The sequence below is a fragment of the Bipolaris maydis genome, assembly GCF_028858645.1.
Source record: "Bipolaris maydis strain C4 unplaced genomic scaffold PSV08scaffold_8, whole genome shotgun sequence".
NCBI lineage: Eukaryota > Fungi > Ascomycota > Dothideomycetes > Pleosporales > Pleosporaceae > Bipolaris > Bipolaris maydis.
Window position 1 is genome coordinate 1212851 of NW_027093864.1, and position 16901 is coordinate 1229751.

A 16901-nucleotide genomic window follows, 5' to 3' on the forward strand; every position below is an offset into this window, starting at 1 on the left:
TGATCTTGCGATTTGCTGGTCCCATCTTTACTCTACTCTAGTCTCCGTAGATTAGACTCTTCATACATGGTATCGATCGATTGCCAGCGAGGCGTTTTAAGCACTCCGAAGTCCCGCCGATCAAACACTATTCAGCGGGTCCACTCACACAACACACGGCTACAACCGTACGGCGGGGAGCTTATTTGAAGAAGAGTTTTAACTGTCTGACAGAGTATCAGATTGCGTTATATCGCTGCGCTGGCCTGTAGCGCAACTGCCAAATATAGTACTGCTTGTCGCAGCCTTTCAAATGTCGATAATTAGGAGGGGCTGGGAGTAGGAATATAAATAAGTAGTCTGATAAACTGGTGTCTCTCTGCTAGTGAACGATTTTTCAGCGCGGAAGCGGCTCCGAGTCAGCCAAACGTCCGGTGATATGCATATGCAGTTTGATATGCATATGTAGTCGTTATCCCATCTGGGATAAGCGCACCCGGTTCTATCTCACAGATCTTTTAACACCTATTTCAAAGTCCGGTGAGCAAGTATCCCAGTGTGCTTACCTGAGCAACTTTTCTAAGTACTTGAGACATTTGAAAACTTGCGGCATAAGCGATCACGCCTTTAGCTGCGTTCGCACACGCTTTGTCTAAGATGGTGAAATGACAGATTGATATGCTGGGCTACAGTGGCCTGCAAGAGGTCAAATGAATCCTACTGAAATTACAAAGCGGCCTGATGCAAGAAGATGTAGAGTTCATGCAGACTACATAAAGGTAGGTGGTGTTGATGCCAAGGCTAGGTTGCCACAGGAGGTGAGGCTATTCGGAACAACGTCGGCCCCACAGAGGTTCGAGCTTCAACATGGGCGCGTCCAACCATCAGCCCCAGAGACCAACAACCCCATATCCTCCAACCGCTCAACTCACCCGCGACACCACACGTCAAGTTATTGGGACCACATTGAGACTTTTTGGAATTACACCTCGAAAACTGCAAAAAGACAGCGCAAAGATGCCACAACCGCGTAAGGCGCGTCGCATGTCGCTCAAGTAGACCATTTGTAACTAAACAGCCACGTTAGCATCCCGCGCAATCGCCTCCAAAGACCTGCCGCCGTCAGTCGAAACCGCCTACTACCGCAAATGCATCGACCTTCGCCGCCGGATAACCGACATCGAAGACAACAACGATGGCACGCGCCTGCGCATAACCCGACTGAACCGTGGAATCCAGAAGATGCGCCTCGAGCGCGCTTTTCTCCTCGAACAACTCAACAAGCACATGGAGTACAACGTCGACGACAGCGATCGGAGTAGCAGCCCCCCGCCTACCCCAACCGACAAGCCGCTGCGCAGCAAGCGGAGCCACAATAGAAAGGGCACCCCACCCCTTGGCAGCAGCGGCGGTGCCGGTGGCGCGAGCAGTACCGCAGGCGGCGAGGGCGAGCGACTGGGTGCTGAAGGAAGGATAGGAGCCATAGGCCACATATCGCACAGCGTGAACCCTGTGAGCAGCGCGCAAAGCACCCCAGACCCAGGCCGGTCGCAGAGCAACTACTTTGGCACCGTCGGAGCCGGCAGTGCCACCACGGCTGCGAGTCCCCCAACCAGCGTCGTCAATGGAGCACCCCCGCCATCACTGCCTCCCCTACATTCCCTCCCATCCCTACAGCCCCAGCAATCAGCCCAGTCGCAGTCTCAGCCCCAGCGCCAGTACTTCGATCCTGCATATGCCGACCAGCGTCCCGCGCCTGCAGCTAATGACGAGGAAGGAGGCAGGCGACGCGCCCTCTCGGGTGCTGCACAGCAGCCTCCTGCTACTGCTGCTACTGCTGCTACTGCGACCGAGTCTACTACTACTACTGCCGCTGCTGCTCCACCGCAGAATGGCGATACGGAGATGGCGGATGCCAGCTTCACGGCTGTGAACCGGTAGGATAATCCCTACACTTCAAGCACGGAGCGCGGTAATAGCAAACACGACAGGTGGTATCAAGGCAAGGCGTTTAACATGGTTTTGTTTTGCAGGAGTATTTTTGCTGGAAACGCTATCATCACCCTTTTTTATTTTTTTTATTTTTCCCTACCATGGGTTTTGCCGGAGGGAGAGCCACCATATATACTGGTTCTTATTTGAGTTATCTCGGTGTGTATTAGTAGCGGGAAACAAAAGGACTTTTTTTTTCTTGTTTGTCCTTTGCATGGTTGCCGAGCGCCCTGGCATTCTTGTTTCTAATCACATAGATTCAAATTTGGTCATTGTTACTGCTGCTAATCTCGCATGGATTCTGATTTACGAGCCTTGTATTACCTGGCCAGGATGCTGAATGAACTATCACACTTAGAGTGCCATGACTGGTTATCACTACATCCTATAGCATCCCGTTTATCTCCTTTCCCGTCGCTTTGTCTTCTTCACCACAGGCTTGTTCTTGATTCTCGGCTTTCATGCACCCCGAATAATTCAAAGCCTGGACACCTTGATACAGATCAAACCATCGACTTTTCTTTGGAGCTGACACTATCCGTCACTGTACATGTAAAGAAGTAAAGACTGTTGTTCCCCTATTCATTGTCCTTGTAGCGAACACCGGTTGCAAGCTCGCATGGATCAGGTGCGTATCCGATGTTGCAATGCTCCCAGTCTTCGTTGTCCATCAGTTCACGCCTGAAGCTGAGCGCGTGGTAGATGTTGGCAAAACGGAATTCAATGTAATCGTGCTAGAATAATATAATTAGTATTTTGCAACTGTATAAATGTAGGCAGTAACTCACGCCGCGGGCATTCTTTCCATGCTTGATGCAATCAACCTCGCGCTTGTTGACCTGGCTCTCTCCTTTGGCAAGTTCCATGAGTTGCGTATTGGTGCAGTCTACTTTCCCAATAGCTCGGACACAGCGAGTCATGCCGTTATCGATGCAGCCCTGGATGACATCGTTGGTAGAGTTTGGACCATCAGCTAGCTCAACGAACACGACAGCTGATTTCTTGTCTCCGCCAACCTCTACCCCATTGACAGTATCCGCGTGATATTTCTTGCAGCCATCAGCTGTGAGGAACTTGACAAGAGCGTTCGAGGAACCGGGCTCTGGCAGAGAGATGGACTCAAGCCTTCCACCCCACACTAGAGCTTGAAGCTGATTGATACTGGTGACAGCCGAGACGCCCTTGAGGATACATGTACGAGGAGCTGCAACTACTCACTGTTAGCGCTGACCATATGAGATATTGTATACTTGACTTACTGGAATCACGTTTCTCCTGCGTTGGCCATGTTTTCATACTATCGACTGGGTCCTCAAGCACTGGCTTGCTTCCCAACATATCTGGAACAATGATCAATTCTGCCTTGGGAAGGATGTCAAGTAGAGCCTTGAGCAATCCGGTAACGTCGTCAAGTGTCTCTAACGACATGTGCTTCTCTTCTACGAGAATGGCGCAAAGTCTGAGAAAGTCACCGTCGACATCCTCCAGTTTCTGCTTAATAGAAGAAACTGTGCACTCCGTTGGGCCTTTTCGTAAGGTTTTGTTCAGGTAGTTGGCTATGGCAAACGCAAACCTTGCCTTGATAGCATCCTTTTCTTTCACATCCATGCTCGTGAGTGGTTTATACGTGACGCGCATTTTGTGGGAGACGACCTTGATGAGCTGTGGCGTGCCCTTCTTGGTATCTGGAAGAGCATCCACATACGCGCTAGCTCTACGCATGTACTCGTTTTCGAGCTCCGCTTGAGTGATGCCTGCGGGCTGTGTCTGTGCCTGTACGGGCTTTGGTAAGATATCCGTAGTAGCCTGTTTGGAAGCTGCTTCTGTGGGCACTGATGAATTTATCGGAGTAGCTTTTGCAGAGATTGGAAGGCTTTCAACAGGTGTCACTTGCTGGTGATTTCCGAGTGCCATGCTGCTGCTTGTGGCTGGAGCAGAAAGCTCGGGGCTCTTGCTGTTCAGACGGGCAAAAAGAGCATCGATCAGTGCGGATGTGTCATCAGACTTTGAATCCTCCTTCTGAGATGAGTCTGCTTTTGCGTTGGACATGGGCGGCACACTAACAAACCTGCGATTGCAGGAATTAGCGACGACATTCTGAGTCATTAAAAACGGCGCAACACTCACGACTCAGCAACTAAAGGCTCCAATTTATCTGACAGAGAAACAGGTGGTGTCATCGGTAGTGGGATGGACGCTGCAGATGGAGTAGAAGGAGGAGGCACATGGCTAGCAGCTCCCAAAATCTTGACAGCACTCTTCTTGAGTTTCAAGGCTCCCGGATTCGCGATGGGCTGAACAGTGGGGGTGCTGGGTTTTATCGAGGGGGCAGCACTTTGCGACATGGCACCTTTCGAAGCAGTTGGCGGCGGGTCTGCCCATCGCGAGCGGTACATAGCTGTAGGCGAACGAGATGCCGGAGGCGAGCTTGTTTGTTGACGGCAGCCCGCACGTGAGGGTGACAGCAGAGGAGATGGAAGTGATGTAGTTGAGCAGTGCTCTACAGAAGACGATGGATTACTGTGAGCGACACTCGTCGTACGCGTGTGGAAGTTTGTTCTGGTCGTGCTGTGTGGGGGCGATGTGACTAAGTGAAAACAAGCAGTGAGCAAAATTAAATGGTAGGTGAGAGGACGTGCCAACTAACTATTACTGCGTCGATCGACAGGAAAGTTTTCAATTCCGTGGATGCACGCCTCCAAGCAAGCCTGGTATTTCTTGTCGTTACTGATGCATGCAAGATGAGGCTCACTATTATTTGGCATGAGATCGATGGAGTTGTATTGGCACAGGCGTTTAGCAGTCGAAGTGATGGCAGCGTGGTGATGTCTGACTAAACCAAACAGGGCTCAGGGCAGTCACGTCGCAATTGCCACTTGGGGTGCATGTCAAAACTCAGAGTTGGCTCATAGCGAAATGGAAATGCTGTCATGACCTGGACAACCCCGGCTCGGAGAAGAACAACGTAACTTGCAAGTCGCGGTAACATAGAAATTCTGTCAAAAAGGTACAGGGCAAGCATTTGTGATATAATGAGGTGTGTGTTCACTCGCTGCAATTTGAACCTACTACCCAAAATCTCAGCTTGTTCCCCTTGTGTACACATCAACGGTTCAGTCGCTTTTCTCGACGGTATTCCACAACAATGATATTATATACAAAAGTGACTGCATATTTAGCTTACGTAGGACTCGCTGGTAAGAGGATACATATAAACTAGGCTGTTGATTTACACGGCTGGACAGGTAAGCAGTAAATATTGACATGCTGCAGCACAAACGCCCCTGAGACTTCTCATTAGGTCTGGTCTGGAGGTTCATATAAAAGGTATCCAGACACGCGTCCGGGCCTTGTATTCCCTATAATCATTGCCAAAGAATTCTAGCAGATGCTTTTCTTCATCTGATATGGATTAGAACATGTCCAAAGTCTTGACCGGCAGAGAATGAGACTTACGGAAGATGCGTCTCTTGAAAAATGACCAGAGAACAGCAGTATATGCCAGGAAGCAAAAAGCATTTCCGAGCATGATCTGCGTGCCGATGCCCCACCAAAAGAAGCCAAAATACGAGGGGTGTCGGAAGTAGTGATACAACCCATGTGTCACCAGTTCATGGCCATCGTTCTTGCTTGACTGTACCATGTGGTTGAAATTAGTGCCAGCTTGTATCATTGCAATGCTGCGGACAGTCTGCCCAAGTGCAATCAGGATGACACCGATTGCGATGGCCCATGGTGGGTGGATGTAGGATTGGTAGCCGGGGAAAAAATACGATGTGACAAATGTCTCGATAAAGGCCATGGTATGAGCTATACGGTACTGGTCACCGTTGCTGAGAAGAAAGGATGCAACTTTGGCAACTGGGGTGTTGTATGCGGCTGTTGTATAAAACTCGAGGAAGTGGAAGAGAGCAAGCGTGCTAAGGAACAGGCAAGGTCGCCATAGATGGCTGCCGTGGTATGCGAGAAGTGCAGCTCCAGCAAGGCCAAGCACAAGGGCACAACCTAAGCAAAAGGCACGCACGGCAATGCCTGATAGTGAGCGCTTGCCGTGGGGGTAGAAGTCTGGAGAGATGGTGTTTGGGTTCCTTGGCTGAGTGGCGGGAGCTCCGTTTGGGGGCTGCCTGTCTCCTGTTCCAGGGGCCCATGGTGCATTTCCATTCCCCGGGTTTCCAGGTAGCGAGATATCAATACCCGAGGCTGCGCCATTCGAAGCCATGATTGCTGCGGGTAGGGAAGCGAAGAGCGGTATGCGGGGACTTGAATATGCGGTCAGGAAGAGGCAAACGGCAGTTTTCAGAACATGGCTTTATACAACGCCGAAGAAGAAACTGCACAGTTAGCGGAAGGCTGGACGGGTTGCCGCGACGCAAGACAATAACAAGGCTCAGAGGAATAAGAGAGGGTTGCCATTGTTCTTGACGTTGCGCCTCGCCAGTCGGCAGCCCGCGAGATCCACACGCTATTCTAGTATCGGCCTAGCTTGTCAGGGACATCCCCGCAACTTCTGGCCACGGCATCATCGAGTCTGACCAAGGTGTGTTCAAAGGCTTACAGTCGTGATTTTGTGCAACGCTGCAATGGAGCTTTCAGAGAACAAGAAGCGAATGGCCAGGGGCGAGCTCTACCATGCCTTCACACCCGAACTTGTAGCCGAGCGAGCAAGGTGCAAACATGCCTGGACTAGGTACAACAATGCTGGCGACGTGCCACGAAGGAAACTTACCGAGTTGTTCAGAGAGTATGTATGAGCCGTTGGTGCCGCGAGATTCTCTTTTCACATTTGCGTTCAGTGTCATCCAGGACAAGACGCCTCTACCGCCACAGGCACAATCAGCAGAGGAAGACGACAAGCTGTTTGAAAATGACCCGTGGATCGAGCCACCAATGGCAATGGACTACGGCTACAACGTTCGTCTTGGTGAGAACGTCTTTATCAACTTCAATTCCGTTTTTCTGGATACCTGCCTCATCACTGTCGGCTCTCGTACGCTTGTGGGCCCAAATTGCAGCTTCTATTCCGGCACTCATCCCCTTGACCCGGCCGTTCGCAACGGCACTCAGGGTCCAGAGCTCGGCAAGGAAATCCATGTTGGGGAAGACTGTTGGATTGGAGGGAATGTATGCATCCTGCCAGGAGTCACTATTGGGAAGGGCAGCGTTGTCGGCGCCGGGAGCGTTGTTACAAAGAGTGTTCCCGACTTTACAGTCGTCGCGGGCAATCCTGCCAGGTTTATTCGCAAGATTGAGACCAGCATGGATCCCGCACAGAAAGAGACACCATAGATTCTGTGTAACAAAAGAAAAGCTTTTGTGCATAGCTTTGCCGCCGCTGAGTACGACTCATGCTCACCAACTGTGCTTTCATGATTTTCATGGCCCAATTTGCGGGATGAGCTCGTTACCTCGACGCAAACGTCTCATTGCCTCCCATTTCCCCGTATCGATGTGCTATGTTACAGCCGAAACGATGTGTATATGTATTTTGAGGGATCTAGGGAAGCACTGCTTTACAAGTCACGGTTCATCTTGACGTTTCTTCACCACTGCATAAAGTACTTGTGTTGTATCACGTGTCGTTCCGCTCTAGCGTGTATCAGAGTGTTCTTGGTCATTCTAACGCGAAGCAGGCTCGAGTCAACCAACTTTGTCCCCCCCTCTTCCTGGAGCTAGTATATGGGTACCACGGCGGTATTTGGAAGATGGGATTCCACTGGTGTTGTTTATGCACTAAAGTGTGTTGATGATGCGTTATTTTACAACTTCCAAATGACGACCTGTGTAGATAGTAAGCGCAAGGAACCATGCAAAGAAACACGATAAGCATTTGGAAACCTGTGGCACGCTTGTGTCGATCCAGGCGTAGTAATGTGGGGTCCGTTGGGACCAGGTTTCGACACGATCCGGTGATCTCCCGCCATTGCGCGAAGGCTAGTGCGCCAAGGCGTACGAAACCTTCTCCCAGACGACGCCAAAACTGCAACATCGGCATGCCAAACATTGGTGACTAATTCCGTGTTCGGACACAGCATAGTAACCTTGGCAAACAGACCGGAATGGGCCATGATTCAGGACAACCGGTGCTCGTTTGGTTTGCGTCTAGGCCCTGGGGAAGCTTAGCGCACCAAACAGCAGCATGCTTCGAAACTGTAGCATCAAGCACTCCGCCAACTCTCCGGCATGTCTGCGGGGGCTTGGTATCTCACTTGTTCCATCTCCACACTACGGCGATGCAGTCGCCTTTGCGTCGCCTGAGCTCCTTTACAGAGGGTCGGTCACAGCAAGTATAAATACCGCGTGTCCCTCCACCCAAAGAATCATTATCGGACAGGTTCCAGAATCACCAACAGGCTAATATCTTTTATTTTCGTCTTCCAGCATCTCTCACTTTCTTAATACAACTTCTACATAATCATATTCCATCAATTTCGATAACTTTTAACAACCGCCATCATGCAGTACATTCTCGTCGCCTCTCTCCTCACCTCTGCTGTTTACGCTGCTCCCTACGCTCAGGTTCAGCAGCAGAACCCCAACGCCCGGCCAGCAACCACCCCCAACAACCCCACTGGCCAGGGTGCTGGTATCGCCAATGGTCAAACCCCTACCGCCGGCGATCTCGCAACTGCCGTCGCCAACTGGATGGCCGATACCTCCATGGTCTCCAGCTTCTTGAACAACGGTGCCAGCATCCAGAACAACGTCCAGTTCAAGCAGGCCGCTACCGTCGCCTACAACGCCGAGGTTGACGAGCTCAACCAGAAGGCCGTCATCGACGCTGCCAACAGCGCTGACCCCAACGTTATTGCTGCCAACAGCACTCTCGCCACTGGCGGTGCTTTCCAGGATGTCGTCGCCAAGCTCCAGCAAATGTCCATCCAAGGTATGGCTGCCGCTGGCAACATTGACCTGATCAACCAGAACCGCTGTGTCAACGTTCTGCCCAACATCGACGCCTACATGGCCTCCACCGGCTCCTCCAGCCAGGCTGTCCGCCCTACCGCATGCAACCAGACTGGTGTCATCAACGGTGTCCAGGGAACTGGTCCTACCCAGCCCGGCCAGCCTGCAGGTAGCCCTGCGGCTGCTTTCGCTGCTGCCCAGGCTCTTGCCCAGGGAACTGGTAACGGCCAGGTCCAGAACGGTGTCACTCCTGGTACTGCTGCGACCGCTGGCACTGCCGGTACCGCTGGCACTGCCGGAACTGCTGCGACCGCTGGCACTGCCGGCACTGCTGGAACTGCTGGCACCGCTGGAACTACTGGCACCACTGGAACTACTGGCACCGCTGGCACCGCTGGCACCGCTGGAACTGCTGGAACTGCTGGTACCGCCGGTACTGCCGGTACTGCTGGAGCTACCACTCCTCAGCAAGGACAGACTGCCCAGCAGGGACAGCAGATTGCCCAGCAGGGACAGCAGACTGCTCAGCAGGGACAGGCTGCTCAGGGCCAGGCCGCTCAAGGACAAGTCGCTCAAGGACAAGCTGGTGCTCAGGGCCAAGCTGCTCAGGGCCAGGCTGGTGCTCAAGGACAGGCTGGTGTCCAGGGCCAGACCGGCGCTCAAGGACAGGTCGCTCAAGGACAAGCTGGTGCTCAGGGCCAAGCTGGTGCTCGAGGACAAGCTGGCGCTCAGGGCCAGGCCGGTAACGGTGCCGCCGCTGGTGCCGCCGCCGGTGGCCGTCAGGGCCGTAACTAAGTCTTCCAGCCCAACAAACAGCTCAAGTAGGAGAGGGGCATGGAACATCCAAGATGGAAATAAACAAAAAAAGGAGAGTTCAACCGTGTGTGTGCAGGTCACATCACGTTTTTCACTCTCTTTTAGTATGTAAATAAGCTTTGTTTTTCTTTCTGGTTTCTATAATTAGGGGGAGAATTGTAATGGCCGGTGGCGAGTGGAGTATATATATATGTCTATAGCTTTGTAGTTATTGTCAGTTGTGAGATGCTGGACAAGGCGAATATAAAAGGTATTAGCCTGCTTAAACTTATGCTTTCTTATTTGCTGCTAGTGTGATGTCTTTTTTGGTGATTTAACTCTACTAAGAATGAGAATGTGATGGACAAAGAGATAGGAAGGACAAGCGCCTGTTTCTTTGGTCACATACAATACCATACAATGCAGTATAATACACACAAGTATAGCTTCACTGGCATGAAGGCTCATCTTCCGCGGCGTTGGCTCATAGCATCCCAACAGTCGGGTTTCGTAGAGTGGCCTGATAACTAACGCGGTCAGACCACTATTCCTCACGTTTTCTAGGTATCTTTTATCGCAACTCATCCATGTCCCGGAATACTACGCGCTTATGCTGAATGTTCTGGAATGCCTACAATGGGTTGACGGAACATCCATTACCGAAAGTCTGAAAACCTATGTGGGTTCGTATTATGAAGCATGACTGCGGGTTGCTTACCGTGTTAGCATACATTGTACTTTCCAACTGAAACCTTGCATTTCCTAATACTCCAAGGCAGCTTCGAGGGGTTTTTTTTTTGGTGTAAATCTTTGCGAATCCGAGTCTCCTTCGAGTTGAATCATTGTTCAAACTAACTGCACTGAGAACAAAGATGAACAAGACAACGAACCATCTTCAGTGCAAATCGAGAATGTAAACAACACCAGTAGTATAGATGCATCAGGCGGAGAAATCACCTATCCAATTTGAGCCAAGATATTGAAAACTGCCCTTTTCGCAGAGTACTCCAATATGAGAAGGTTCACTTTGATAAGACCAGTGGACTTGAAGTATATAACGACCCGCAGCAATGATGCTGCCCAGGATAAGAATGTGCAGCATACTCATGTGGTCTTTTTGAATTGTGCCATCATTGTATTCATGGATAGGAAAAAAACCGGATTTTTCTACGTTTTGGGATGGACAAGCATGGGGAATTTGAGATATGGAAGGGGGTTTCTGGGATGTGTATCTTGGATTGCCAAATGTTTCATGATTTTGTCGTTGTGCTGGTGTACATTGAGTGGTTGGCAGAAAATCCATCGAGTGAGAGTGCTGGGATAAAGGTTCTCGTGTGCAGTTATCATGATACTTTGAACTAAGGCCCGGAAAGGTTATTCCCTTGTGGATCTGATTGGCTACTCCCTTGGGCCAGGAGCCAGAGTATGTAGTCCAGTCTGGACCTTGGATGATTTTTCAGCGGTTCGTCTTGGTCCACTCCAATTGATGGACTTTGTGTCCATCTACGAAATAACTTAAATCAAATTCCACTTCAATCAAATCTATATCAAGAAATGTACAGTGACAAAACAGCTATTCTTCTATGCGATGCGTAAAGTATATTTCTACTGTCAGCTGATCACCCAATCTCCGTTTCGCTCAAAGAGGTGAAAACACGGGTGGAGTAAGCACTCGATGAAGCTGCTTTACTAGTGTAGCGCTAACAAAACCGAGTTCCATTTTATGGTTGAAAAAGCGGATGTTTGTAGAATACGAAGACGTTTCCGATCCAGTTTTCTAATCGGAGGTCATTAGTTACTATAGTGGGTTTAGCAACCGAAAAACGCAGAGAGGGAACAAGCCCTCATACGGGCAAGGTCGGATTATTTCCTCGGTCAAGAAGATTGCTTTATTGCACAAAAACAATACACGGAGGCACGGTGAAGCTAATGTCACTTTGTGTATTGACAGGTGGTTTTCAGCCGTTCAATTGGTCAATATTGAAGGGACGTTGAACCAAGCTCTGAAAAGATACCAAAAAAATAGGAGCAGCCAGCACAGACTGTTCATGTCATGGGTTAGGCAACACCTGTTGTTGAAGGAACAGACAAGGGAGGAACCTTGCAGTATCCAGCCATGCCATGACGTTCAATTCCATAGCAAGGATATCGTGGTCTTGTAGAATACCAGTGGTTCGGCAGCATTGCGGTCGTTCGCCTGAGGTTTCGAAACCTCAGGCCCGGAAATCTGGATACCTGATATTCCCGGATGACATGTACCCGATGCGACCCGTGGGATGGTCTATGTTTGGGGTGTGCTTTGATCAGGAGTTGGTGCCCTGCTGGTTGTGGTATAGCCGAAACGATGCACAAAACAAAATGTGCGGCAGGACTAGAAAGCTTGATGGGGCCGCCAAGTGTCGAGTTCAAGACGGGACGAGTATGAGGGGCCTGCAATGGCTGTGGTCCGTGAACACAAATACTTGCAGACTTTTGTCAAGTGTTGGTCAGCAGAGTGGCTGGGGTAGTTCCACAAGCCCTGTTACTGCCCATGTTGGTGCTTCGAGCATGCAACCAGTGCGTGCTAGTACGACACCAACTCGCGTGACATGCCGCTTCGCAAGATGCCGCCGCTCGCTGCATGCGGCCCACATATAGAGGATACAGAATGCGGACGGGGATCTAAATTCCTTGGGCGGGCGGCGTCGCTGTGGAATCGTACATGCGCTGGCAGCCTATGACACGTCCGCTCACCCAAGTCAGTGCCTCGCCAAGTGCATGGTGGCATCGAGTCGCTGACCGCACACAGCTCAGCTAGCTAGCCAGACCGCAACCTCGCTGCTGCTCATGACGCTCATTCACGACATTACGTTTGCACCGAAAAATGGCTGAGGGCGAGCGCGCTGGCGGGGTACATAGCGACCTGGAGAAGGAATTAACGTGCTCGGTAAGTCGAGGTTCAGGTTCAGGTTTCATGGCGGCGCAAAGGTGGGGAGCGGCCCAGCGAGAATGCGGCATGCCCGACGTTGTGTTAAGCCAGGCCTGGCGATGGTTACAGTGTCCCAGGAGCGTGTTTGTGGGCATGTGGACATGTAGAGAGACTTTAATATCCGCATCTTTCGTTTCTTCTTTCCGCTGTTCGTCTGGGCCTGCCGAGCCATAGGGCTACGCCTGCTAACGGTTCCCTACCCAGATCTGTACCGACCTTCTCTACCAACCGCTGACGCTTCTTGATTGCCTTCACACCTTTTGCGGCGCATGCCTGAAGGAATGGTTCGCCTTCCAGGCCTCTACGGCCACATCGATACACCCATACACCTGCCCGTCATGCCGCGCCTCGGTGCGCACCACACAGCCCAATGCGACCGTCACCACCCTCCTCGACATCTTCATAAAAGCCAATCCGGAAAGAGGCAAGACCGATGAAGAGAAACAGGCGGACCGGAACAAATACAAGCCTGGGGACAATGTGCTGCCCAAGCTCAGGCGACGAGACGAGCGTGATGACGTAGATCAGCGCATGTTGGACGAGGCCCAGCAGCTGAGCTTGAGAGATGCGGGCATAGCGGGCAGCAACAATAACAACAACAACCTGCGACCATCGCGCGAGCGGAGAAGGAGAGAAAGAAGCCGTGCTACTAGCACCGACTCGCGTGCAAGTCGAGACACAAGACACCCAACCAGCAGGAACCCTTCAGCTGCATCTGCAAGACCGCCCAGGGCTGTCGAGCACCAGTCGAGTTTGCGCTCGTTGCTGAGCTCGTCCGATCTTGATGCCGACGAGGTGGACGAAGACCTTGTGCGGCAGGTGCTCGAGGAGCTTGTATCGGAGGGGTTTGATTTGAACCAGATTGGCACTGCACAGGAGGAGGAAATCACAGAGAGGATTGCTGAAGCAGTGCGGCGACGACAGGCAGACAGGCAGGCCGAGCGGCAACGCGAACGAAGGCAAAGGAGAGAACGCCTAGCAAGAGAAGGTCTTACCAGCACATCATCCCCGCTTGTTCCTCAGCCCTTGCGCAGTCCCCATCTGCGGGACGAAGATGTACAGCGAAGGAGACACCATGGCCGGTCAGAAAGCGGGTCTTCCATTCCACAGGCTACTCTGCGACCTCCGATATCGCGGCCAGGTCTAATCGATGCTGCCAACCGCGGTGGTCGGGGACCGCGACAACGGTCATCAAGCCAAGGCAGTTCCCGCTCAGCCACAAGAATTGAACGTCCCAATGCAAACTCGGCCATTGGGAACTCGCAAAACAACAGCAGCAGTGAACGAGTATCAGCATCAGAGACAGCACCTCCAGCACACCGCCGCCAGTCGGACAATCAACAACGAAGCCGGCTTGATGCTCGCCAACAGTTCCGCGACAGTGTGCAATCCAGCGCGAGCTCGAATCCTAGTTCGCCTCAGCTAACAGATTTCAACATACCAGGTCGTGGTAGTCCGACAAGCTCTTTGGCAACTGTAGGAACCACTGCCGGACCTACTTCTTCATCCTCAACACCTGCAGTAACCCCTCTCCATCCCCCAACATCGCGTCGTACAACCGATCCCGCTCGTGTCACACTACCACGTGCTTCAAACAGTACCACTCCACCAACGGCTTCACCCCCAATCTCTCGCTCCACCACAGACTTGACGGTTCCACTGCCTAGGTCCAGGCAAACTTCAGCCGCTTCTTCAATTGCACCCATTTTCTACAACGAGCCCAACATTACATGCCAGCGCTGCAACAAGAGTGACATTCAATACGAGTTACACTACAACTGTAGCCGCTGCGATGGAGGCGAGTATAGCATCTGTGTCCGCTGCTACCGCCTCGGCAAAGGCTGTAAGCATTGGTTCGGATTTGGCTGGACAGCATGGCCTCGCTATGAGCGAGAAGCACCTGAAGGAGGCTATCCACCCAACCACGAACACCCTCACATCCTGATCGGGCGTCGATACCGACGGCCCATGACACCACTTACAGAATCCAGCACCCCACCGCACGTCCTAATGAGCGAAGACGACCCTAAACAGCGAGTGGAACTCGGCGTCTTCTGCGAAAACTGCAAGGCCTACGCCAACGCCTGCTACTGGAAATGCGACTACTGCAACGAAGGCGACTGGGGCTACTGCAACGACTGCGTAAACCAAGGCCGCCACTGCACCCACCCCCTCGTCCCCGTCGCAAAGAAAACTCGAGACCCGCAATCGACAACGACAGACGCCACTCCCTCAACTCCCTCGACTCCCCGCTTAGAATCCTCACATCTCGCACCCCCAAATCCAGATAACCCAGAAACAACAACCTCCCTCGCCGCCCCGCTAACCCCCAAATCCGCCTCCCTCGCCCGCGGCCCCGGTTACTTTACAATCGCAAACTCCATCTTCCGCCCCTTGACCTTCACCACCCTCTGCAACGTCTGCCGGTACCCCATCGCCCCCTCCACCACCCGCTTCCACTGCCTCAAATGCAACGCCGGCGACTATGACATTTGCACCAGCTGCTACCACAAACTCGGCGTCAGCGGCCGCATCCCCAAGGAAGACGGCGTGTCCGGCTGGCGCAAGTGTCTGCGCTCCCACCGCATGTACGTGGTCGGGTTTGAGGATCGCGATGGCGCCCAGCGACGGATCGTCGTCAAGGATCTGGTCGGGGGCTATGCGATGAAGGAGGAGGATATGGCCAGGGTTATGCGTGTCCCGCCGGATGGGGGGTTGGGACTACGGTTGCTGGCGCGTTGGGCGTATTGGCCGGATGAGGGGGTCGATGATGAGTTGGCGTTTCCACGGGGCGCAGAGATTAGGGAGGCGGCGGATATCAATGGCGATTGGTATTGGGGGGTTTATGGTGGAGTGGGCAAGTTGTTTCCTGCTAATCATGTTGTGCCTGTTTGAGAAAAGACAGTATTTGTATTTAGAGGTTTGCTTTGAGCAAGAGAGGTTGGACGATAGGGAGAAAGATACGCAGTGAACTAATTTGATTGTAGTCGAATCGAAATTTTCCTATGATTGATTTCTTTTTTTTTTTCAATAGTTATTTGTGTTCATATATCACATTTCAAGATTAACGTAAGTTTGATGTACTATAACTCAACGTTGAACGTCTTTGTCTCCCTCCTCCCCCCCTAGGCAAAGTTCTTCTTCAGCCACGGCTCCAACTTGCCAATCACCTCCTGCGGCGTCTCATACGGCGTCCAGTGCCCCGCCTCGATCATGCCCGCATTCTCCAGGTGCGGCAGCCACCCAGCATCGATAGGTATTTTCATCGCTTCCGGTCTGCACACGACGTCCTCTGTGCCGCCAAAGTACAGCGCGGGGACATTAACCTTTTGTCGTTCCTGAGGCACCTGTGCATCGCTTTCGGACTGGATGTTGGTGACCATGGCCTTGTACCAGCAGGTGGGAGCCTCGAAGCCGTCGCGGCGCATACGGTCGATAAACGTCTTCTTAAATGTGGGGTCCTGCGCATATGGGCGAATATTCAGGTCGTATTTTATTTTTCCTTCTAGGATATCCCGCATGACGCCTCTTGTGCAAAGGACGGCCTTCATTTGGTCGGTGTGGACATGCATTATGTCGTAGGCAAGGTCAAGATTGCGTTCGAGGAGAGCAGCGCCGTCGGGGGCAGCGAAAACGTACCAGTAGCTCAAGAGTGCGTATCCGAAAATCTTCTCCATCATGGCGTTTGTCGCATCGAGGTCATAGGGGACGGGATTCAATGGTGTGTAGGGGACGTTGAGATTTACGAGGCCGACTACTCGCTCAGGATAGTATTGGTATAGGCGTGAGGCAAACGCCGAGCCCCAGTCGTGGCCAATGGAAACGCATTTTTGCGCGCCTTCGGCATCGAGGATCTCAACAATGTCTTTGGTCATGAGCTCGAATTTGTATGCTGCGGGGTCCGTGGGCTTGTCGGTTCCGTCGTAGCCAAGCATATCTGGGATGATAATGTGGTGGTTGAGCGACTTCACCCCGCTTGCAACTTGTTGCCACATGGCTGCGTGGTCGGGGAAGCCATGTTGGAACAGGAGGGTTGGGAGCGAAGAGTCGCCAGCAGAGGTATAGTAGGTGTATGTGAAGCCTCGAGAGGTCTTGAGTGTTTTCTTATCGAAGCCGTCCATGATGCGTCTGGTTTTGCGCAAGAAACTTCGTGTTGATGCAGGTCGATGAGTAACTTGGAGGTATGGAAACGCGAAATGGAGGCATTTTTATAGCTTAAATGCCAAGGTAGTCCTGCCCGTAGGGACGTACAGTTGAGGATAGA

General features: G+C 52.0%; 6 protein-coding genes across 6 annotated transcripts; 4 read left to right on the forward strand and 2 right to left on the reverse strand.

Moving 5' to 3' along the window:
• Window positions 1–957: 957 nt before the first annotated feature.
• Window positions 958–2257, forward strand: PSV08DRAFT_304678 (uncharacterized protein). Its single transcript, XM_014223306.2, has 2 exons — window positions 958–1009; window positions 1067–2257. Exons 1-2 carry the CDS (start codon window positions 997–999, stop codon window positions 1918–1920), a joined length of 867 nt encoding a protein of 288 aa, XP_014078781.1. The 5' UTR covers window positions 958–996; the 3' UTR covers window positions 1921–2257.
• A 292-nt stretch (window positions 2258–2549) lies between these two features.
• On the reverse strand, window positions 2550–6368 carry PSV08DRAFT_402489 (uncharacterized protein; the record flags this gene model as incomplete). Its single annotated transcript, XM_014223307.2, has 6 exons — window positions 5428–6368; window positions 4619–4804; window positions 4099–4558; window positions 3231–4039; window positions 2760–3181; window positions 2550–2705 (listed from the first exon to the last, which is right to left on the reverse strand). The coding sequence occupies exons 1-6, from the start codon at window positions 6188–6190 to the stop codon at window positions 2550–2552; spliced, it is 2796 nt and encodes a 931-aa protein (XP_014078782.2). The 5' UTR covers window positions 6191–6368.
• Window positions 6369–6505: 137 nt separating this feature from the next.
• PSV08DRAFT_304683 (trimeric LpxA-like protein) lies at window positions 6506–7345 on the forward strand. Its single transcript, XM_014223309.2, has 2 exons — window positions 6506–6712; window positions 6765–7345. Exons 1-2 carry the CDS (start codon window positions 6552–6554, stop codon window positions 7255–7257), a joined length of 654 nt encoding a protein of 217 aa, XP_014078784.1. The 5' UTR covers window positions 6506–6551; the 3' UTR covers window positions 7258–7345.
• A 1079-nt stretch (window positions 7346–8424) lies between these two features.
• PSV08DRAFT_402491 (uncharacterized protein) lies at window positions 8425–9669 on the forward strand (the record flags this gene model as incomplete). Its single annotated transcript, XM_066093641.1, has 1 exon — window positions 8425–9669. One exon carries the CDS (start codon window positions 8425–8427, stop codon window positions 9667–9669), a length of 1245 nt encoding a protein of 414 aa, XP_065949035.1.
• Window positions 9670–12532: 2863 nt separating this feature from the next.
• PSV08DRAFT_362909 (uncharacterized protein) lies at window positions 12533–15646 on the forward strand (the record flags this gene model as incomplete). The annotated part of the gene is made up of 2 exons (XM_014223311.1): window positions 12533–12595; window positions 12842–15646. 2 exons carry the CDS (start codon window positions 12533–12535, stop codon window positions 15530–15532), a joined length of 2754 nt encoding a protein of 917 aa, XP_014078786.1. The 3' UTR covers window positions 15533–15646.
• On the reverse strand, window positions 15640–16790 carry PSV08DRAFT_304694 (Alpha/Beta hydrolase protein). Its single transcript, XM_014223312.2, has one exon. The coding sequence runs from the start codon at window positions 16756–16758 to the stop codon at window positions 15763–15765; it is 996 nt and encodes a 331-aa protein (XP_014078787.1). The 5' UTR covers window positions 16759–16790; the 3' UTR covers window positions 15640–15762.
• Between the last annotated feature and the right edge of the window lie 111 nt (window positions 16791–16901).

Bases quoted from the DNA above. Each gene is read 5' to 3' on its own strand.
- PSV08DRAFT_304683 (XM_014223309.2), top strand. From the start codon at position 6,552: ATGGAGCTTTCAGAGAACAAGAAGCGAATGGCCAGGGGCGAGCTCTAC. The intron at 6,713-6,764 runs GTATGTATGAGC...ATTTGCGTTCAG, and splicing joins CTTACCGAGTTGTTCAGAGA to TGTCATCCAGGACAAGACGC.
- PSV08DRAFT_304694 (XM_014223312.2), bottom strand. From the start codon at position 16,758: ATGGACGGCTTCGATAAGAAAACACTCAAGACCTCTCGAGGCTTCACA.